Source organism: Asterias rubens, chromosome 9 (assembly GCF_902459465.1).
Source record: "Asterias rubens chromosome 9, eAstRub1.3, whole genome shotgun sequence".
Lineage (NCBI taxonomy): Eukaryota > Metazoa > Echinodermata > Asteroidea > Forcipulatida > Asteriidae > Asterias > Asterias rubens.
Window position 1 is genome coordinate 16,021,391 of NC_047070.1, and position 21,579 is coordinate 16,042,969.

Consider the following 21,579-nt stretch of genomic DNA (forward strand, 5'->3'; position numbering starts at 1 on the left):
CGTTTTAGGGCTTGCCATTGGTCAACAGTTGTGAAAAACCTTCTACTGATTGGCCAATTCAGAATGCGTTATGCAAATATCCCCCGATCGTCACGTGCTGAGCTATTAATAACTTCATCTAAACCATTGCTCTTGGCTGGTTTTTACTGGTTTCCTGCTAAATTTAGTGTAAGTAGCAAGCAGGTCGTTTGGTAACCAGTGCTGGTACAGCTTGCAGTGTGCACTTTGTTTGCTTGAAAAATTCTGAGTGTGTGTTTGGATAGGCCATACTTTTGATGGGCAAACTGGCCGCCTAATAATAATGCTTTGAAAATACTAGTAGGGTTCATCCCACAGCATGTTGGGAAAAGAGTAATCGTTCAAAATTTAATATATATTCCCACATTTTGTGGGAAAAACTTGTTTTTCAAAGAGTGTCAACTATCACCAGGAGCTTGCCCGGTGTGGCAGGAGATTCTGTCTCTCGGAGCTTTTGTACCCTCCCCCCCCCCCCCCTCCTGCAATTTGTTTTCTTTTGCACTTGGGTATTGCCATTCTGACGGTTTTCTTCTAATGTAATGATTTTTAGGTAAAATGCCATGCCTTTCCCCTTGAAGTAGGCCTACATTTAAATGTTATTCACAATGGCAAAAAAATGAGGGCCTTAAGTAGATTTTATAAATGATAAGTCTAACAACAAAAAACATTTCTTCTATTTAATATGAATTTCAAGTAGGCGTATGGTGACTTTTTCAGAATGACATGCCTTTCCCTTTAAGTAGGCCTACACTGTTATTCACAATTGAAATCATAAACAAAAAAAATAAATAAAATGAGATTTCTTTTCAATTAGATGATAAGTCTGATAATTTTCTTTTCGGAGGCCAGTTAGTTTTTTTTTAAATAATTATTTTTGAAGAACAAACTGCATAATTACACTGTAATACATTGGTGAATGTTTTGCATTTGAAGGGGGAAAAGGGATTTAACTGCATAATAGAGCAGTTCTTTCTCCCCTGTGATCATTTCTACCTCCCCATATACTTGCTGTATGGGGTTTACATGCATTATTAACTGGCCAACAGAGCTGTGAATAGCGCCCTCTATAGACACGACAAACTTTTAAAAAAATGTTTTGGCGAGAGCAAAAGGAGTAGGCCCCCCCTATGGTGTCCATAAAGTTCTTTGCTTTGTCAAATTTTTCTATTATTTTAATTGAAGAGATTTTAAAATCAAATTTAAACAATATTGAAAATCAAAACGTGCTCACTAATAGAGGAATACATGAGAAATTGAAACTCATTTGCAATGAAATATAAGATGTAATCACCGAATATCTTTATTTGTGGTAAATATTATTGGTTGCAATAATTCAAAATGTGTTCCAAATAAGTCCTGGTTACATCATTTTAAAAATAGGACGATACTTACATCAAAATACAAAGACTGAAGATCACAGAAAAAAAAGGGAAAACATTTGGGAACAACTTTCCAATGTGATGACATTGTGCTGATGGACCCCTGAAGTCAAGCACTTGAAACGTGCGCGCATGACATACTGCGCACAACACTCAGCCAATGATAGGTCTTCACTGACCTGTGCTGTGAGAGAGCTGGTTGGGCATGTGATGTCATAAGCAAGGGGGTCTATAAACAAATCTTGCTTGGCAGAAACAGGATACAAGTTAGCATGCTATGTTATGCCAACTGTTTTTAACCCGTTTTTGCTAATTCTTGTTTAGCACATTCATTTTTTTTGTAACAATCAAATTGAGCCTTTACCAAGATACAAGTTCAGACCGAGTTTCCCATGCTAAGATTTATTTTAAAATCAACCTTCAACTGAACATCAGTCATATTACAAATAAATTGTATAAACATCACACCTTTATTTGATTTTGTTGATGTCAATCTATATTTTGTTTTCCCTTGTTGAATCTTTATTGTTGTTTACATGTAACAACAAATTTCAGTAGCTTAAAGAAAAGAAATTATTAGTTTTTAAAACAATAAGAACGTCATTCTCTGTTCGGTAGATATTAAAGACGTGTATGTACATTGTTAAGTGTCACCTAAAAGCCTGAGTAACCATCCAATCAGCAGTTGGGCCCATCCCAAGTTGGGCCCACTAAGTTGGGCCCATCCAAAGTTGGGCCTTTCCCAATTGCAGGTGGAGGATCATCAAGTTGAAGCATGACATAACTCTCTTGATATATAAAATACTTTCTTGACAGTTTTCCTGTATTGAATTAAATCTACATAAACAGTGAACCACCACACAAGATATTTAATGCCACACTTCACAGTATAAAAATGGATACAAGTGAACTGTGGCAACTCACCACAGAAATTTCCAAATAACTTTTCTTTTCTTTTGAGGGTAATCATTACTTTCCGATATGCAACCATCTTATTTATTTTCTCCAATAAGAATAATAAGTCAGGTACCTGTTTTGCATTGCATACAATGTATGTTTTATCAGTGCCAGATTAGGGCACAAGACAATGGCGATGGCTGTATAACGATTCAGTCAGCATTCCGATTCTTAGTTCTAAAATAACACAGGCATACCTGTATATTTCTTGATTCTCATGATGTTAAGCAATTCAAACACATGAATAGCAGATTCAAATTAAAGGAAGGCTTCAGAAGGGTTACAGTTTCTAATCTCACCAGAAGCGCTTGGTGATATCACTACATCAGTGATAAACAAACCATATCCTAACTCATTGTTTGCACCCATCTATTAGTCAGTACTTGCATAAAACCCCCAAAGAAATTATCACTGTGAAAATTCCATGATCATATCTTCTCATCAGATACTAAAAGAAGCTTCAAAATCTAACAAACATTGGCCAAAGTGTACAAATATGAGAGGAAAAAAACCATTAAAATATCTTTGGTTCATGCCAGTTAGTTACCTTTATGTGAAATAGACAGACAAGAAAAAGGGAAGGCAATCCTATTGTTGGAAAATGGAACAAAACATTTTAACAGAAGAACTTCTCTTTTGAAAATTCCATTCCAGGTGATCCTAAAAACCGGTCCCCACCTCTGTCACCGGTTCTCACCATGGAATCCTCCACAGTACATGTATACCAATTCTTGACAGTGGAGATTCAAATCACAAACTTAAATCCAGCTTTACAATTCAAAAAAGTGGGAATATATTTGAGAAAAAAAGAAATAAAAAAAAGCAACAGAATGCACCGGCTCTTAAAGTCGAAGATTATAAAATCGTATATTCCTTTTCGGATTTAAATTTCAAAAAGAGTGGGGAGGGGGTTATACAAGAAGGGGAAATTATGAATAATTATAAAAAATAGTTAATGGCTCAATATATCCACCCTTGCAAATTCTGTTTCTACCCCATAACAATCTTTCTTTCGACCCCACCAGTCTTTCTTGAGAAAGATTCTGCTGGGTTCGAGGGTCGGGCCATTAACTATTAGTTTTCCTTATTTATACCATAGATCCTTGTGGTGGTAAGCAGTTTGTAACACGCAACTCAGTTTTCTGATTAATATTCTAAAAAGTATGTGAACCTTTGCATGGTGGAGTTACTTAATAAGGTTTGCGGTAACACCACGATTATATACATGAACATATATCAGAATGAGTTGTGGTGGTTTTGAAAAGAACAAGTGGTTTAAACAATTGGATAATACAATCAAAAAGGTATGCTCGGATTGACAGGCTGCAGCATCAGAAGCCAGCTTCCTCCTGAAGACAACCATGCAAAACAGGACTTATGGAAAAGTGCTAGGCAGAGCAAGACTTTCTTCTCTGTTTCTCAATTTTTGAATGAAAACGCTAAGAAACCCCCAAAACGAGATAATGAGCTGATCTGCGGAATGGTTGCTCACCACAGGTCTAGAATTACACACAGCCCACGGAGGCTATGACCTCTGTTGTCCTTGGTCTTGGCATTGGTGCCCCTACAAATGTTTCCCATTGATTTTAAGATTAACCAATGGAAGTGCCCCTTGGCAAAATGAAATTGGCCTTGCCCTTTCAAAGGTTAAATTCCAGGTCTGTTACCAATGTCCCTTTCAAAACTACCACAACTTGTAGAGCAATTATTTTAATGAATATGGTGTTCCTGCAAATCACAGCATACATTTTATAACATTAAAGGGTTAAATTGGTAATGGATTATAAAGGGTGGAGTGACAATTTGATTTAAGGTATGAGGTATTAATAGTTGCCTGAATTTCTTAGAAGGCTGAATACTTGTTTTCAGCTCTTACTATTAAACAATTAAAAAAAGTATTTCCCAGTTCCCACAAAAGATTGGGGTTTGAACTTTTGACCAACACTACATTTGTTGTTTTAATAAGTAGCATCATCTTGACAAGTGGCAGGGAAGATGTGTCACTGCATTGTGGTACATTTTAATGGTTCAAATTTATGCCCAACTGGCTTTCTTAAAATAGGTACATATTTAACAGTCTCACACATTGGCCAATGTTTTTAGTGACACTGCTCAAGATTAAGCAAATCCTCTGCTAATCTCTTCACAATCCAGGTACAATCCACAGTAGCTATACCAACTAATCCCTTGACTAATCATCCCTCAAAGTGGGCTTAATCTGACCTCTCAGTATGAGAACGTTATCTTTATTTTTCCTTTAGTAGTCGTCAAAATCGTTGAAATCATTATCGTCCAATTCCATCTGTTGGAAGTCCACCCTGTAGCGGAGGATTCCTCCGATGCCACCAAATCCCTTGCAGAATTGTGACCCTTCTTGTGATCTGTCTGTAATAATTTCAAGGGTGGAACCTGCAAAAAAAAACAATACCAAAAAAAAACACAGTAAAGTTTGTATCCCAAAAGCCTCTAAGTTATTCATTGGTGCACAGTAACAATAAAACGCTTGTGTTTATCGAGTAAAAGATCTGCGAAGAGTTACTCAATTTTTATCTGTTGTTCATTTGGTGTTTTTGTAACAAACAAAATGTGTACCCATGATTAGGTACACATTTTGTTATAAAAACACCAAATAAAAAACAGATAAATATTGAGAAATCCTATGCAGATATTGTATTTGACAAGCACTTTTTATTCATTATTGAAAACACAGCGATTGTTTATATTGATATATAAATAACATTGAGATAGCTGCTACATCATTGGTTTTCAGAATGTTGTTCATAAAATCAGGTGCATAAAATGGACACAACAAAAACTGCTACCCATGATTGTGACTGTGCCCCTTTACATTTCTGGTTATGAAACCATGCTTCAAAATCTCTAAAAGCACTGAGACAAATCTGTCATTTAGAAAAGGCTTTCTGCAAGACCAATTTCAAAAGTAATTCTTTTTTGCAAAGAATGACCAGAACACAATAAGGCAGCTCATTTGTTCCAGCAGCTATAAATGGTACAATGAGCGGTTTGAGCAATGGGGGCCGGCTGGCTCTGATCCCTAATTATTTATTTACCAAATTGTCTTCTTGCGTTTTTTTTCTTTCTATGGATTTACACTAATTGTGTGACCAATTCGTTGCTGATCGTTTGTATTGTGCTGTTGATTGTCAAGGCCAATTAAATTCCCCAGTGGGGATAACAAAATTTTATCTATCTCTCTATCCATATCTTTACACCAACTGTAAACAATTTGGCAAAATTATGTTCGTTCGTATACATCATTATAGCTGAGGTCTCACAGACGACACAAACACATAGGTGTGGATGGCTAATTGAAACCACCTGCTGAAAATATTTGAATTAATTGAGTTCTATTTAAAGAGAAAGAAACTCTTACAGTGATGAGATTATCCACAAACGAAAAGTCCTGAAAAATGAAATAAAATGGTATTACGACTAAATAAAGTTTTGATTTGAGACCAGAAGATGAAGAGATTGCTTACCAAATGTCTTGTAATTGTTTGCAAGCCACTCCAGTAAAGGCTGTGATTCCACTAACTCAAGCTCGACACCGGTCTGTCAAAAAGGAAATCAGAAGAAAAAATTTACAAAACTGAAATTCAATATAAACCACAAGGGAAACTGACTGGGTAAATTTGTAAATGATTTTTGGGGTTGAACAAAGAATTGACTAGAGTGGGATTCGAACCAACGACCTCCGGATTAACGTGCCGGCGCTCTACCAACTGAGCTATCTAGCCCTATATTGGCGGTGTCCCTATTTTGTCAATATCTTTGTTCGGGGGTGCCAGTCAGAAGCCATGCAACCGTTAACTGCCGTGTAGCCAGGGATCACACCCAAATTACAATACAACCTGGGAAGCGGCAGCTAGGGGATCACCTTAAGGGGATGCGACTTTTTGTTTCAGATATCAATATAAACCACAAGGGAAACTGACTGGGTAAATTTGTAAATGATTTTTGGGGTTGAACAAAGAATTGACTAGAGTGGGATTCGAACCAACGACCTCCGGATTAACGTGCCGGCGCTCTACCAACTGAGCTATCTAGCCCTATATTGGCGGTGTCCCTATTTTGTCAATATCTTTGTTCGGGGGTGCCAGTCAGAAGCCATGCAACCGTTAACTGCCGTGTAGCCAGGGATCACACCCAAATTACGATACAACCTGGGAAGCGGCAGCTAGGGGATCACCTTAAGGGGATGCGACTTTTTGTTTCAGATATCAATATAAACCACAAGGGAAACTGACTGGGTAAATTTGTAAATGATTTTTGGGGTTGAACAAAGAATTGACTAGAGTGGGATTCGAACCAACGACCTCCGGATTAACGTGCCGGCGCTCTACCAACTGAGCTATCTAGCCCTATATTGGCGGTGTCCCTATTTTGTCAATATCTTTGTTCGGGGGTGCCAGTCAGAAGCCATGCAACCGTTAACTGCCGTGTAGCCAGGGATCACACCCAAATTACGATACAACCTGGGAAGCGGCAGCTAGGGGATCACCTTAAGGGGATGCGACTTTTTGTTTCAGATATCAATATAAACCACAAGGGAAACTGACTGGGTAAATTTGTAAATGATTTTTGGGGTTGAACAAAGAATTGACTAGAGTGGGATTCGAACCAACGACCTCCGGATTAACGTGCCGGCGCTCTACCAACTGAGCTATCTAGCCCTATATTGGCGGTGTCCCTATTTTGTCAATATCTTTGTTCGGGGGTGCCAGTCAGAAGCCATGCAACCGTTAACTGCCGTGTAGCCAGGGATCACACCCAAATTACGATACAACCTGGGAAGCGGCAGCTAGGGGATCACCTTAAGGGGATGCGACTTTTTGTTTCAGATATCAATATAAACCACAAGGGAAACTGACTGGGTAAATTTGTAAATGATTTTTGGGGTTGAACAAAGAATTGACTAGAGTGGGATTCGAACCAACGACCTCCGGATTAACGTGCCGGCGCTCTACCAACTGAGCTATCTAGCCCTATATTGGCGGTGTCCCTATTTTGTCAATATCTTTGTTCGGGGGTGCCAGTCAGAAGCCATGCAACCGTTAACTGCCGTGTAGCCAGGGATCACACCCAAATTACGATACAACCTGGGAAGCGGCAGCTAGGGGATCACCTTAAGGGGATGCGACTTTTTGTTTCAGATATCAATATAAACCACAAGGGAAACTGACTGGGTAAATTTGTAAATGATTTTTGGGGTTGAACAAAGAATTGACTAGAGTGGGATTCGAACCAACGACCTCCGGATTAACGTGCCGGCGCTCTACCAACTGAGCTATCTAGCCCTATATTGGCGGTGTCCCTATTTTGTCAATATCTTTGTTCGGGGGTGCCAGTCAGAAGCCATGCAACCGTTAACTGCCGTGTAGCCAGGGATCACACCCAAATTACGATACAACCTGGGAAGCGGCAGCTAGGGGATCACCTTAAGGGGATGCGACTTTTTGTTTCAGATATCAATATAAACCACAAGGGAAACTGACTGGGTAAATTTGTAAATCCCGCCGCTTCCCAGGTTGTATCGTAATTTGGGTGTGATCCCTGGCTACACGGCAGTTAACGGTTGCATGGCTTCTGACTGGCACCCCCGAACAAAGATATTGACAAAATAGGGACACCGCCAATATAGGGCTAGATAGCTCAGTTGGTAGAGCGCCGGCACGTTAATCCGGAGGTCGTTGGTTCGAATCCCACTCTAGTCAATTCTTTGTTCAACCCCAAAAATCATTTACAAATTTACCCAGTCAGTTTCCCTTGTGGTTTATATTGATATCTGAAACAAAAAGTCGCATCCCCTTAAGGTGATCCCCTAGCTGCCGCTTCCCAGGTTGTATCGTAATTTGGGTGTGATCCCTGGCTACACGGCAGTTAACGGTTGCATGGCTTCTGACTGGCACCCCCGAACAAAGATATTGACAAAATAGGGACACCGCCAATATAGGGCTAGATAGCTCAGTTGGTAGAGCGCCGGCACGTTAATCCGGAGGTCGTTGGTTCGAATCCCACTCTAGTCAATTCTTTGTTCAACCCCAAAAATCATTTACAAATTTACCCAGTCAGTTTCCCTTGTGGTTTATATTGATATCTGAAACAAAAAGTCGCATCCCCTTAAGGTGATCCCCTAGCTGCCGCTTCCCAGGTTGTATCGTAATTTGGGTGTGATCCCTGGCTACACGGCAGTTAACGGTTGCATGGCTTCTGACTGGCACCCCCGAACAAAGATATTGACAAAATAGGGACACCGCCAATATAGGGCTAGATAGCTCAGTTGGTAGAGCGCCGGCACGTTAATCCGGAGGTCGTTGGTTCGAATCCCACTCTAGTCAATTCTTTGTTCAACCCCAAAAATCAAAACTGAAATTCCTACAATTTTCACCAGCATTTGCCCAATTACATTCTTTCACAGAGCAGCTAATTTTTCCAGTTGGTTTAGGAATTATGGCTTATGGCTGACCAAATTTACAAGGGTCAAAGGTCAGGGTTCATTTTCTTTCCACAGTATTAAAACAATGACAGTATCAATCAAAGAGATAAAAGAATACATTTTCAAAAATCAGATTTGAAGAAAATGATGCAAAACAAGTGTGACACTGCAGAGGGATACATTTTAGGTTTGTAAACAGATAAAAAACAGGGGACTAGTTTCTAAATCAATCTACAAGAGATGCTTAAATTTGCATCGGTGATAAAGAATATTAATTTTGGCTTTTACCCATACACCGATGTGATGCCTGTGATAGTTGTTCACAGGACTCGACAAAGTATTAATGAGTATACAATGCTAACACACATCGTCGATGGGTAAAAAAAAATTAAAATTAATAAATCAATCTACCTGACTAACTTACATCTTTATCCATGAAGTACGTTCTATCTCTCTCTTGTTCAGATGTGAGGTGCAGAACCTTCTCCTCTGTTCACAAAACAAAAATATCAAAATAAAAAAAATTATATAAATGTATCGTTGTGTCTCAGTTATAACTCTAGTAGTTCTTTATATTTTTGTTCAGTATTTACACTTTGAAATTCAAACCCTTTACTAAGTCATTGTACTGATGTTACACATGGATAATGTCTGTCCACGGTCAGTCATTTTGGTGAGCATGTAAACATGTGTGCAGCGACTGAAATGCCTACTACAAAATATTGTGTCTTGCTTACACAACCAGGACTTGAACCCACACTCTGAGCTTGATTTCAGTGTTCTTATCCGCCTGGCCACGACAAGCCACAATTGGGTCAATAGATATCACACAGGGTGTAACCATGTCGAGTTGACCAATGGTTAAAGGAACACGTTGCCTTGGATCGGACGAGTTGGTCTATAAAAAGCGTTTGTAACTGTTTGTTATAAAATGCATGTGGTTAGAAAAATGTTGTAAAGGTAGAATACAATGACCTACACAAATATCCATCGAAGGTGCGTGGTTTTCCTTTTACATCGTCGACTAACACGGTCGGCCATTTGTGGGAGTCAAATTTTTGCCGGCCATTTTCCCATAAATGGCCGACCGTGTTTCTTCGCGACGTTAAAGGAAAACCGTGAAATTCCGAGGCATGTTTGTGTGGATCATTATATTCTACTTTTAAATTATCTATCTAACCATATGCATTTCAAAACAAACGGTTTCAAACGCTTTTCAAAGACCAACTCGACCGATCCAAGGCAACGTGTTCCTTTAATACCTGGACTTGCCCTAAAATGCCCACTGCACAATAAACTCTACACAGGGACACTAACTCCAACAATGGCGCAACCAGGAGTCATTGTTGTGATAAGGTCAGGTGAATAGACCCTTCCCATGAAATATGCTAATTACATTCACGCATGCGTACAGACCCTATTGGTTGGCAGATGTATCCCTTAGTTATTAGCCGTATATAAAACAGAGAAATTTTCCAACCAAAATGTTAGTGCACACACGCCATATTTCATTTGAAGGGTCTATTGGATCAATAGATATCATACGGTTCTAATAATGCAAGAGTTACATACCATCAGCAGAGTGGTTCTTCAAGAGGTATCTCATAATCTCCAGATTCTCCCAGACGATTAAGATTTCCACTGCTCCCATCTCAAGAGCCTTGAGTGTGTCCACAACACCGAAGCAATACTTCCCTGTGTCTTGGGAGATCTCATCAAAATATTTACCTTAAAACCAAACAAGACAAAAAGATACCGATAATTTTCAGGGCTGAGATTAAAAAGGTGTCCACTGGTACAGGCCTGGAAACATCTTTGAGAGGGCAAGGCCATTTTCATTTTGCGAAGGGCACTTCCATTGGAAAATTTTAAGTCAATGGGAAACTTTTGAAAGGTACCAAGGCCAAGACCAGGGGCAGACATCCAGGACTGCTGGTACCAGGCTAAACAGGGCAAGATTCAATGTTTTTGATGGAAGTACGGTAATAGCAGTAATACGGTTTTCTCAACAAGTAAACACTGTATTCAGCTGACAATTTCACAGATGACTATTATTGTACTTATATTATTAATTTGACCTATAAATCAGCATAACATTGACTAAAACTAATCCACGACCCTAGCTTCATGTGTCGACAGACAGTTTCCAAATAATAAATGAAAAACATTTGAGGTTTCAATAAAATTTCATAAAGTGACACGTTTCCTCAAATCCTCCTCTCTGTTTACTTACCAATGAGTTTCTTCTCTTGAATAAACTTAACATTTCCCAGCACCTCTGCCGACAGCTCGATAGCCTGGTTGAAACCATTCTCACCTCCATAGGAGACATCCACTAGTTTCAAGATTTTATTCTGTAGCCTCTGAGAATTCAAAAATCAAGCCATGTATTTAGTATCAGAACTATTGGCGGGGACTTCGAACCCTTGCTATCCTAGCATTCTAGAGCTAGGCCCAATTTCAAGGCTCTGCTTACAGCCGAATCCTACACTTACAATTATCACGGTTCTCCGCTTACTGCTAAATGCAGATTTTCTGGTCTAGCTGTGTAAGCCAAGATTGCTTATCATGGAGTATGTACCAGACAAGCAAACAGTCCCCGATAATCTTTAGTGATGTAAGCATGGAACTCCTTGCTTCCATAAGCGCCGTTTCTTTGCTTACGGTAAGCAGAGCTACATGTATGAAGTTTGGCCCTGATGACTTCACCCTCTGCATACACAGCTAGCGTAAATATTCAGGTCTTGCACAGTAAGCGGAGTACGGTGATTGTAAGTACATTGTCAACGGTAACAGAGTTATCAAATTGAATAGGCCCCGGTACTATAACTCACTAAAATAAAGTAAGATTTATAACTCTTTTGAGAAGTATTGGTTCTGAATAAAACCGGTGGTTAACGACTCTCACTATAATTCATTAACTTGAAATAGTGAAGAAATGCATTCACAGCCCTAACATAACAACAGGAGTATTTGACTAAACCTTGAAGGGTACTTACCGGATCAAACATATCTGATTGACTAAGTTCAGTTTTAAAATCAGCAGATCCAGCCAGGATCAATCCCGCAATGTTGGGTTTGTCATTACTGATGTATAAAGTCACTGCGACCTCGGCGACCTTGCGCACGTAGTTATGTCTCTTCTCCATGCGAAGACGGGCAAAACGCAGTGCTGACTGACCACCACGACCTATGGATGACAGAAAAGATTTTTGAAGTTTGTTATCAGGGAAAACATAATACAGTGCAAAAAGAGACACACATGTCAATTCAACAAAGTTCTCTTAACAGTCAACATGCAAAGTCACCTTTGATTTGGGGGTTCACCCATCTTGCTTAACAAATTGTGTTAAAATGTGCGTTTATTTTGAGGAATTTCAAACACAAAAGGCAAGTTTGTTCTCATTAGATCAGAATGGTAGGTAGGCATAACTGGATCTCCTAAGGACCAGTGAAAATTCATTACATAAGGTCCACTTAAAAAAAACCTTACCGTGTTTCTTTGGTAAGTCAACGGAGAACTTATGCATGACATCTCGTGTGTTTCCTGACAGTGTGCCAAAAAGGGCACCGTTACCGTCCATCACGATGAAACCAAATTTGTTGTCATCGGCCAGCAATGCTGTCAGTGCCTGTTGAGAGTAGAGTAAGAAAAGTATGAATATCAAATTGCAGTTTACAAACATAATTCTAAGATGGCACACATTAACTCAATATTTTTGTATGCTGCCCTCTTGTGTTAGCGTAGAAAGCATTCTGGGGTTTCTTAAAATGTCCTCTAGTTAAGGTCGCAAATATCATTTTGAGTACTTGTACTTGAAGACATCATACTTACATCATACCCCTATTTCCTTTGAGGAGTTTACTTAACTCCTTCCCCGCGCTTACAAAACAAAATGAGCACCATAGTAACAAGGCAACCGAACTGTCAGACTTTCATTATTCCAAAATTTAGGCCCAGTCACACAGGCCTCAATAACGAGAACGAAAACGAGAATGTTAGCAATGCACGCTCTTGATTGGTTGAATGAGCGTGAGCGAATTCTCTTTGCGTCATGATCATTATCGCTGTAGTGTGACTTGCCTTTTTGCCTGACTGATCCCACGTAAAGGGCAGTCTTTAATCAAACACCATTCAGTAATCACTTTCAGTAACTAAACACCCAAACTGTTGGACTTTGACTATGGTGGTATGCCCCATGAGCCCACATAAAACACCCAAACTGTTGGATTCTGATGGTGGTTTGCCTGATCCCATGGAAAAGCATCAGTTTACTGGTGCAGTCTTCAGTCCTCAACACCCAAGACCCAGTGTAAAGTTTAATCAGTTAAATAGCAAATTCCTCAGACAAAACATGCAGTGGATTTTCATGAGTTGGGGTAGTATTGATCTTCCTTTCTTCCTACATTCTGTTCAAGGTTCACATATCACTCACCTCTGTGTGGAATTTGTTATCGCAAAGGTACAGTGAGGTATTAATGGGTCGGAAGGGCTCAAAGTCAATGTTGACTTTCTTTTCTTTGCCGTCGTCTGTGACGATGGTACCGCAGTAGATGACAAGGCCATTTGGAGGGACTTTGGAGTAGAGCTTAAGACGTTGTTGTACAGATGTGATGGCTGACAGGACAGAGAGTCTATTCGGAAGAAATTGCAAGAAGCTTTAACATACTGGTTCAACTAAAAGAATTTGTTTCTTTCCATAGCAGTCACCATTACCGACTTTTAAATGTTAGGAGAACAAGTCGTTTTTTTAGAGAGACCTTCTATGATGAATTAGAGAATAGTTACACATTTATTGAGACAAATTATTGCTTACCTGTTTCATGGAATTTCAATGACTAAAGGCCATGTCACACAAGGCAACTTAAAGGCATCCAGCTCCAGGCGAGCTCGGATAAGATTATTCATTGATACACATTTCAGTTTTCTCATGATTTTCTTGTGGATAGTGAGTTACAGCAAGAGGAGAGTCTCTTGAGCTGCCTAAGTGCTCCTTTTGTATGCTGTGAAGTTGGTTGCCTTTAAATTCCAGAAAAAATGCTCTGTGTGTCTGTCTGTCGTGGCCATATTATGGCCAAGTACTCAAGACAAAAACCTGCACTTGATTCGGTTGATGTTGTATCCAGAATCTTAAACTTGACCTAGCCTCAAAAAACATACAGCACCCACAAGCAATCTATGTTGTGCCCTGTGCTTTTCCTGTGGTGCCCTCTGCAAGATTCAAATACACACTTACAACTTCCCTATATAGAAGTGCCATTAACCACTGGAGGAGAAAGGTTGTGCCCTTTTAAGAGCAAAGTTCAAGGTTCAAAGTTTTCTTACACAAATACTGAACGTATTAACTCTGGTGAGAGGCAAGGTCAAACTGCTTTCTCAGAAGGTGAGAATTTAAGATAGTTATTAACTGACCTGTTGACTCGACTCTTGATGTTGGAGGCAGTGCCGAACTCATCGGCCAACATCTTAGCAACTCTTGAAATTTGATCCTTAGGTGGGATGATGAGGGAAATCATACTGGTGCCATTGCTGTAAAGATTTAAGACAGGAAATAAGACTGAATCATAAAAAACATTAACATCAAAAAGCATAGCATCAATAACATGATCTGAACAGCAAATAAGAAGAAATGAGGTGGGATTCAAACAAGGGCCCACCATATAGGTGAAACACAGGGAAAGAAACCACTGAGCCAACCCCATGCAAAGGTAATGACGTGTAGACCACAGTCATAGTACTTGAGTAGTGTGAGAAAAAAAATTGTATGTTTTCATGATATGAAAATCAATGTAACAGGACTTCTCTACTAACACAGTTAGGACTTATCATTGCAACAACTTTGTTATTTTGTACACATCCTTGCTTTCAAAAGACCTGGACCCCCCCCCCTTTTGTTGTTAATCATCACTTTAAGCGGGTCACTACAGCAACAAAGTTAGGCACAGCCCGTACCAAGTGAAAAGGTCATGAAAAATCCATGATGGCTAAAGAGGATTTTTGTGCTCATATTGCGTTCAATTCTGAGCAGATTTATTTAGTTATTTCATGGTTCTTTATGAATGGGTAAGGTAAAATCATTACCATTTTTCTCAAACATTTCGAGAGGTAGCCTAATGAGGACTTCAAAAAGAAGAGCCAACATCATAGATTCCAATGAGAGATCCACACCTTGCTTTGTTTCATTCTTGTCGTTTCATAAATTAATTTGTCTTAAAGCCATTGGACACTTTCGGTAAACAGTATTGACGAAGGCCTACTCTTTGTGTATCACAACTTATATAAAATAACAAACCTTTGAAAATTTATGCTCAATCGGTCATCGGAGTTGGGAGAAATTAACAGGAAAACCCTCCCTTGTTTTTAAAATTAATCTGTAATTCTCGATATCGAGAATTGATATTGTTTTAATGTTTCCTCAAAAAATAAAGCATTTCCTGGAATAACATTCAAGAGAAGTCTTTCACCATTACCTTCTGTACACCATGTAAATTATTTGTAAATCTGTGACTTTAAAAAAAACCAATCTGTACCGAAAGTGTCCAATGGCTTTAATTAATTAATACATGTATGTGAAGAAGTAAAAGAAAAAGTTTCCGTATGGCGCCACCACTTTTTCATTCGATATGAAATAATATAGTATTTAATTTACCTCAATGAGATATCCCTTTCTGTAAAAATGAGTGAAAAAGTGGTGGCGCCATACAGAAAGTTATCCAAGTAAAACATTATGTTTTATTGAGAGCATAGTGGACTCACTCCCCCCCTTTTAGGGACACACAGTTGATCTTTTTGTTGATATGATACACTAAAAACAATTGTAAGTACCTCCATGGTCAAATGAGATCATTTCAAATTCATCCATCTGTCATTTGTCAGTCAGTTTCTGATTTATACTTTTTTTTCATAACAAACCTCCATGCTTATTACAGTTACACAGTCACTCACACTCAGTGACTCACAGGTTCATTTTAAATTAAAACAATCCCACATTAGTAGTAAAACAATACGCGGTAAACGAAAATCGTACAATCCAAGCTTGTCCCAAAGTACACATAAAACCAGGCATTCCCTTTGTATTTTTAATTTTTACAAAGGCTGTGAAAATACGCAGCGAGTATGGCGTGATTGCGACATCACGGCCAACCACGCACGTTCATGGTTTGTAAAACATGGCCGTTCACTTACCCACGAGCAGCTTGCAAACTCTTTATCAATTTTTTAATCTTCCATATCTCCACATTCCTGTCCGCTGCCGTCTCGTCGTTCGAAGACATGATGGTGAGATCCTCGAACCTTACGGCACTGGGAGGAAATAATCGTCTGTATTCAGAAAAGTCAGGTTTTCCCCGCTTGAAAACGGCAACTCCGTAGAGGAATTTGTATCCAAAATGCTCGAACCGGCTTCCTACTCTTTAACACATGTACGTGAATACCGTATGTTTCGCACCACTTCAAATAGAATCAGTCGAGCTTTCGATGACAAATAACAGTACCCTTTCCGGTAAAAGTGAACCAAATGCAGTTGATTTCAATAGACTATACCTTTCTGAGTCCAGATATAATTTTTTTGTTCCGTTTTGAGTCGACTTTTTAGTAAAATTAGTTCACATTTCGATCACGGATAAAATATTTTAGTGTATATTTCGCCATGTGATGAAAGCGTGTGTATGAATGAAAACCGGAAACTGGGCAGACAGTTCCATTTTATTTTAGGTGTAAATTTATATGTAAAAAATTGCCTCAAGTTTTGTGAGACCATAATTATTTTTATTTTTATAGAATTGTTCTTTCAAATGTGATTGATTAACTAATAAAGGTTATCAAAAGTTAGGTAAAGTTGTTATTTTGTAGTATTGTAGCTTTTACAAGTTTAGTATTTTGTGGGGAAATATTGAGCACTTACCTATAATAGAGTTGACTAGCTTACTCGCAAGCAGTGGTACGGTGCACAGACGGACGGACGGACGAACGTCCGCGCATTTGCTGCTGACGTTTTCGTGGGGCACTGAAGGTCATTTGACGCATCATGTAACATTTCAGTAATTATATAAACATTATCTTTTTGATACAAAAAGGAAAAGATGCAAAATAAATGTGGCAATTTATTTTTTGTCGATTCAGGGAAAATATATTTGAATGCATTTGATTCGAATACTAGATTTTAAGACAACTAATAATTGCTTCCATTCCAGATCAGAGAGAGGACATGGAGTTTGAGGATGGATCGAGGAGTGTGGTGATCTTGAAGCAGATTTTGAGATGGAGGAGACATCACTGAAAGTCCTTGAGCGTCTTGGAGAAAGCAAGATATGTCTAGCCGCGCTCTGTGGTTTACCAGGTGCTGGGAAGACGTCACTGGCCGAGTCTTTGATGGGGCCATGTTACAATCTCCATGAAGGGAGGCCAGAACTTAGAGATCCTACTGTCCTGCATCTTTGCTATGATGAAGTCATCCCAAGACATCTTCAGATCGAGATGATAAGAGAAGATGATGCCCCCAGAGCAACCACACTACAGATTGTAATGAGAATTCTCTACATTAATTTAGCATAAAAAATTGAGATTTTACCTGTGGGGCCACCTACTGAATCCAATGTTTCTTTCTTTGTATTGGCTTCAGTAAATCCGTTACTATGGTTACAAGACAATTGTGTCATTGTGTTTCGGACATCATGTCTGTGTAACTTAAATTTCATTTTACTCTATCATCAATCATGAGAATGGGTATGTTGTATCCCCCAAACAAGTAATCCCTCTTTTCTTCAATACCTCAAAATTTACTCTCTTTTTTTTATAAACTTGGAATCGTCAATGTAATATTTTCATCAAAAATGTGTTCTAGACTTACACTACATTGATTTTGTTCTTCTTTCCAGCCTGAGGTATCGCCATGGAAAACCTACCGGAAAGAGATCATCAGCTCTGTTGACTTCATCTTGGAAAGAATTCATTGCAGCAAAACACTGAATCTAAGAGATGTCTTCATTGATTTAGACAGACACACAAGAAGCCAAGATATTTCACCAATTGCTATAGAAGTACGGAAGATTGTCTGGAGTTTCTTTCTGTTTATAGTTCATATGTAATTTCCTTGGGTCAATTGAACTCTTGGAAAAATTTTACGACCTGGCTGGTTTTTTTTTGGGGGGGGGGGGGCACTGTGAGTCAAAAATGGCCCAATTTTGACCATTGTTTACAAACTGTTTTTTTTTTCTCTTTTTTTTTCTGGATGTATATATGCGGTAACCCTTCTTCTCAGGTAAGAAAACGTTTCAGTGGTTTTGAAGTTAATTAAGGGCGGCTGAATTGGTGGGGACGTGCGGAAAATTATCCTGAAAGATGGGATAGGCAATGAACTGCATTGGGACCAAGGCCCATTGTCGCATAAAGCCTGTTAGCGTTATAACAACTTGCTAAACCTCACAAAGATATTGCTTTTAACAGAAACAAGTGTACAGTGTACACTGTTGCTGCTGGTGCCCCACTCGTCTATATTTGCTAAGCAGTGTATTCTGCTTAACAGCTTAATGAAATTGGGCCCAGGCCAGGTTGTTAGAATGGTTTCTTTCTTGGCATTTCACCTCTGTGTGCCCTGGTTTGAACCCCCCCCCCCCCATGTGTAGTTGGGATTTCAGTCCATACCTGATTGTGTGGGTTTCCCCATTGGGGTTTTCCTCCCACATCTTTCACTTAAATTTCTACAACATCTTCTCATCACAGTCTGCATCCCAAGGTTACAGTGCAAGATGCTGTTGAGGGTTCCTTGGTTTCACAACAAGAAATATAGGCCCCTATTAAAACTGGAACAATTTTTTTCTCTTTTTAGGTTCGGATGAAACTGTTGTCATTGTTTCGAGACCAGCTGATGTCTAGATTGATGAAGGTTGAGACTCCTCCATCCAGTGAATGTGAACTTGAGACATCATCGATTGTCTTCCTTATTGATGACAATATGTTCTACAGAAGCATGAGATATGAGTATTATCAGTTGGCAAGGAAACGTGAGTGTAAATGTAACTTTCGGCACTCTCTGAACAACTCGTAGAACTTTTGACCCGATTTGGAAATGCGTACTTGTCAAAGCAATGATCTCTGCAAAGGAACACTCTGATGATGTAGAGGAAACTTTAGCTGTAATATTTTAACTAAATAGAGTCGGAGATAAAAAAAATATGATGCGCTTGTTCAGAGGACAAGAATAAATTTTAATAAAATCTCAAGTGAACTATTAAGGTATTGTAAAAAGTTGAAACTATTATTTCCTTGTTCTAAGGGAAAGCTTTTAACTCATTCGGATTCTTATTGTTTGTTGCAAAAATCTTTTAAGTTTGAAAAAAATTTTGTTTCAATCTAAGAATTTTGAGACTGCCTTTAGTTTTTAAATATTCATTAATTTTACTTTCTTGTAGATTCTGCAGGATTTTGTCAGATTTATTTACAATGTAGTTCCGATGAGGCCATTGCAAGGAATGCGAAACGTCAACAGGCCGTTTCCATGGAGACAATAATCAAAATGGCTGGCAAGATGGAAGCACCAAACCAACAAGCTGCATCATGGGAAAGAAATGTCGTTCAGATCCTTGTTGAAAACGTTGATAGTGACGACACCCTGTAAGAATAAATAAGCCACTTCGGAATGTCAGCGGCGCACGTCTGTTACTGCTGACAACGGGGTTTGTCTATCTCCCGTAACCTTTTGACAATACCCACTGGTATTGTCAAAAGGTTATTGGAGATAGACAACATGCGTTGTCAGCAGTAACAGACATGCGCAGCTGGAACTCTGAAGTGGCTTATTCTCCTCTAATTTTCCCCCGAATAAAAACATTGTGCTCTCTGTGTTGGCAGCTATTGGTAAAAGAACTTGTTTACACTGATGTGTATTAAGCGCTGTATACTCTGTACTTTCTCAAGCCATAATAGTGTCTTGCTGTGTCAAGATCAGAACTCAAACCCGACCACAACATGTGTATATGAAAATCAAACTTTGATGCTTTATGGACATAATTGTAACAGAGATTTAAAGATCATTTTTATCTTGAAAGGTCTGCTTTGTGGAGTTTGATTTCACGAGCTCTGATGGCACCAGAGTCTCCATTACAAGAAGATAATATTGAAGAGAAGGTAAGTTTGAAGAACTCTTACTGAGAAAAATCATAAGATTAACCAAGTCTTGAGGATGGAAGTGTAATCTGTTGTTATCTGAGAGGTTTGGTTTTTAACACCATAGAAGGAACAGTAAATTTGTTATGAATACTTCATTATCAGTCTCTCGTCGTAATCTCTGGAGTGACGTCTCAGACTCAATAATGTTTTCTATATAGTGTGTTTTCACGGTGCAAATTCTTAAATCTCTCTGTGTTGATCTTTACAGGATTCTTGCCGTGCTGTTTGTGCCACCAATGTAATTCACCGGGTTGATCAAATACTGCGGAAGTGTGTTGCTAAGACAATGACCTTGGCTAAAGGTACGCCATGTTTCAAAGTGAAGACCCTTTTGGCAAGAACACCGCTCTTTTGCTTTTAAACCTCACTGCCTTGTCATACACTCTGATGTGTAATGCATATGATCTTCTAAATTCTTGTTTGTATACAAAATACTGTTTTGTTAAATCTTGACATGATAAATTTGAAGGAGGAATATCGGGGGTGAATTTCACAAAGAGTTATCTCAAGTTAGGATGAAGTAATCGTTCTTAGTTTGGACTAAGATGTTAATAACTCCTTGTGAAATCAACACCCCTGTTTTTACAATTTCTGAATAGTTTCAAGCCGTTTCCTTATTGAAAAAAGTAGTTAATTTTCTTTTGTATTTTTGGTCTCATAGATAAAGGCTCGATGACCAAAGCTGAGCTGAAAACCCTGGCAGCCAAACTCAACTCTGTGAGACAGAGTTTACTCCAGCAGGTTCGTGATTGCACTGTTGTCCCACCACCACTAGATGCTGAAGAAACAACCTCCAGAGGTGATGAACCAAACAACTTTAAGACATTCACAATAGAGTTGTTTGATAAACAGCTGGAAGCAAGTTGACCCCGCCGAACATGAACATGGAAATCAACAAGATTTTAAAGTAATAACATGTGGCGATAGACAACCTTGATCATGGACCAAAAATCTAAAACCTTGATAACCTTCGAGCAACTGAAGCTAGGAAGACTTTACAAAGTTGGGATGCATGGTTCAGCAGGAGCACCATACAGTGTCGTGTCAAGTGAAGAGACAATCAGCTACTCAAGAATAGTACTTGGAAACGAAAGAACAAACAAGAGACTTAAAACAATGACTATTTGAGATGAATAATGTTTTATTGGTAACAAAATCTTATGTAATGATGAATTAGGTTTGCGTTTATAACTAAAATATGCACCGATTAAAATGCATAAAGGCTGAGTCACACTGCAGCGATAACGAAAACGATAATGATCACGACGCAGAGAGAACGCATTCTATTGGTTGAATTGTTCCACGCAGAATACGCACACACCTATTCAACCAATGGAATGCGTTCTCTTTGCGTCGTTACCGTTATCATTCTCATTATCGCTGCAGTGGGACCAGGCCTTAACAAAGAGCTTTTGTTTGAATTGTCATTCTCTGCATTTCTGTTTTCTTAATATGCCATTGGATGATGAAACTTCTTTTTAAATTGAAAGTTGTATTTTTGCAGTTAAAATGCGAGCGATGTATTCTGGTGTTGGTTTATGACTAACAATAACTTTCTGAATATGTCAAAACTAACAAATCTGGCATTATCACTGTATGAA

The 21,579-nt window shown here is 38.9% G+C and overlaps 2 protein-coding genes across 4 annotated transcripts; one reads left to right on the forward strand and one right to left on the reverse strand.

Moving 5' to 3' along the window:
- Positions 1-1,295: 1,295 nt before the first annotated feature.
- On the reverse strand, positions 1,296-16,783 carry LOC117294256 (eukaryotic peptide chain release factor subunit 1). The gene is made up of 11 exons (XM_033776613.1): positions 16,716-16,783; positions 15,998-16,114; positions 14,225-14,341; positions 13,248-13,446; positions 12,305-12,443; positions 11,811-12,001; positions 11,045-11,174; positions 10,384-10,539; positions 9,236-9,300; positions 5,855-5,927; positions 1,296-4,763 (listed from the first exon to the last, which is right to left on the reverse strand). Exons 2-11 carry the CDS (start codon positions 16,084-16,086, stop codon positions 4,612-4,614), a joined length of 1,311 nt encoding a protein of 436 aa, XP_033632504.1. The 5' UTR covers positions 16,087-16,114; positions 16,716-16,783; the 3' UTR covers positions 1,296-4,611.
- Positions 16,749-21,191, forward strand: LOC117294257 (L-seryl-tRNA(Sec) kinase-like). Of its 3 annotated transcripts, none has more exons than XM_033776614.1 (8): positions 16,749-16,823; positions 17,005-17,332; positions 17,689-17,850; positions 18,639-18,813; positions 19,222-19,423; positions 19,858-19,936; positions 20,187-20,280; positions 20,640-21,191. In XM_033776614.1, the coding sequence occupies exons 2-8, from the start codon at positions 17,072-17,074 to the stop codon at positions 20,843-20,845; spliced, it is 1,179 nt and encodes a 392-aa protein (XP_033632505.1). In that variant the 5' UTR covers positions 16,749-16,823; positions 17,005-17,071; the 3' UTR covers positions 20,846-21,191. The 3 variants fall into 3 exon arrangements, with proteins under 3 accessions (XP_033632505.1, XP_033632508.1, XP_033632506.1); XM_033776617.1 differs by having other exon boundaries at positions 16,778-16,840; XM_033776615.1 differs by lacking the exon at positions 16,749-16,823 and having other exon boundaries at positions 16,879-17,332.
- The last annotated feature ends 388 nt before the right edge of the window (positions 21,192-21,579 follow it).

Coding starts and splice junctions, on each gene's coding strand:
- LOC117294257 (XM_033776614.1), top strand. CDS start 17,072: ATGGAGGAGACATCACTGAAAGTCCTTGAGCGTCTTGGAGAAAGCAAG. Junction 17,333..17,688: donor GAGCAACCACACTACAGATT/GTAATGAGAATT, acceptor TCTTCTTTCCAG/CCTGAGGTATCGCCATGGAA. Junction 18,814..19,221: donor TTATCAGTTGGCAAGGAAAC/GTGAGTGTAAAT, acceptor ACTTTCTTGTAG/ATTCTGCAGGATTTTGTCAG.
- LOC117294256 (XM_033776613.1), bottom strand. CDS start 16,086: ATGTCTTCGAACGACGAGACGGCAGCGGACAGGAATGTGGAGATATGG. Junction 14,342..15,997: donor AGTTTGCAAGCTGCTCGTGG/GTAAGTGAACGG, acceptor AAATCTTTACAG/CAATGGCACCAGTATGATTT. Junction 13,447..14,224: donor ATCAAGAGTCGAGTCAACAG/GTCAGTTAATAA, acceptor TCTTCCGAATAG/ACTCTCTGTCCTGTCAGCCA.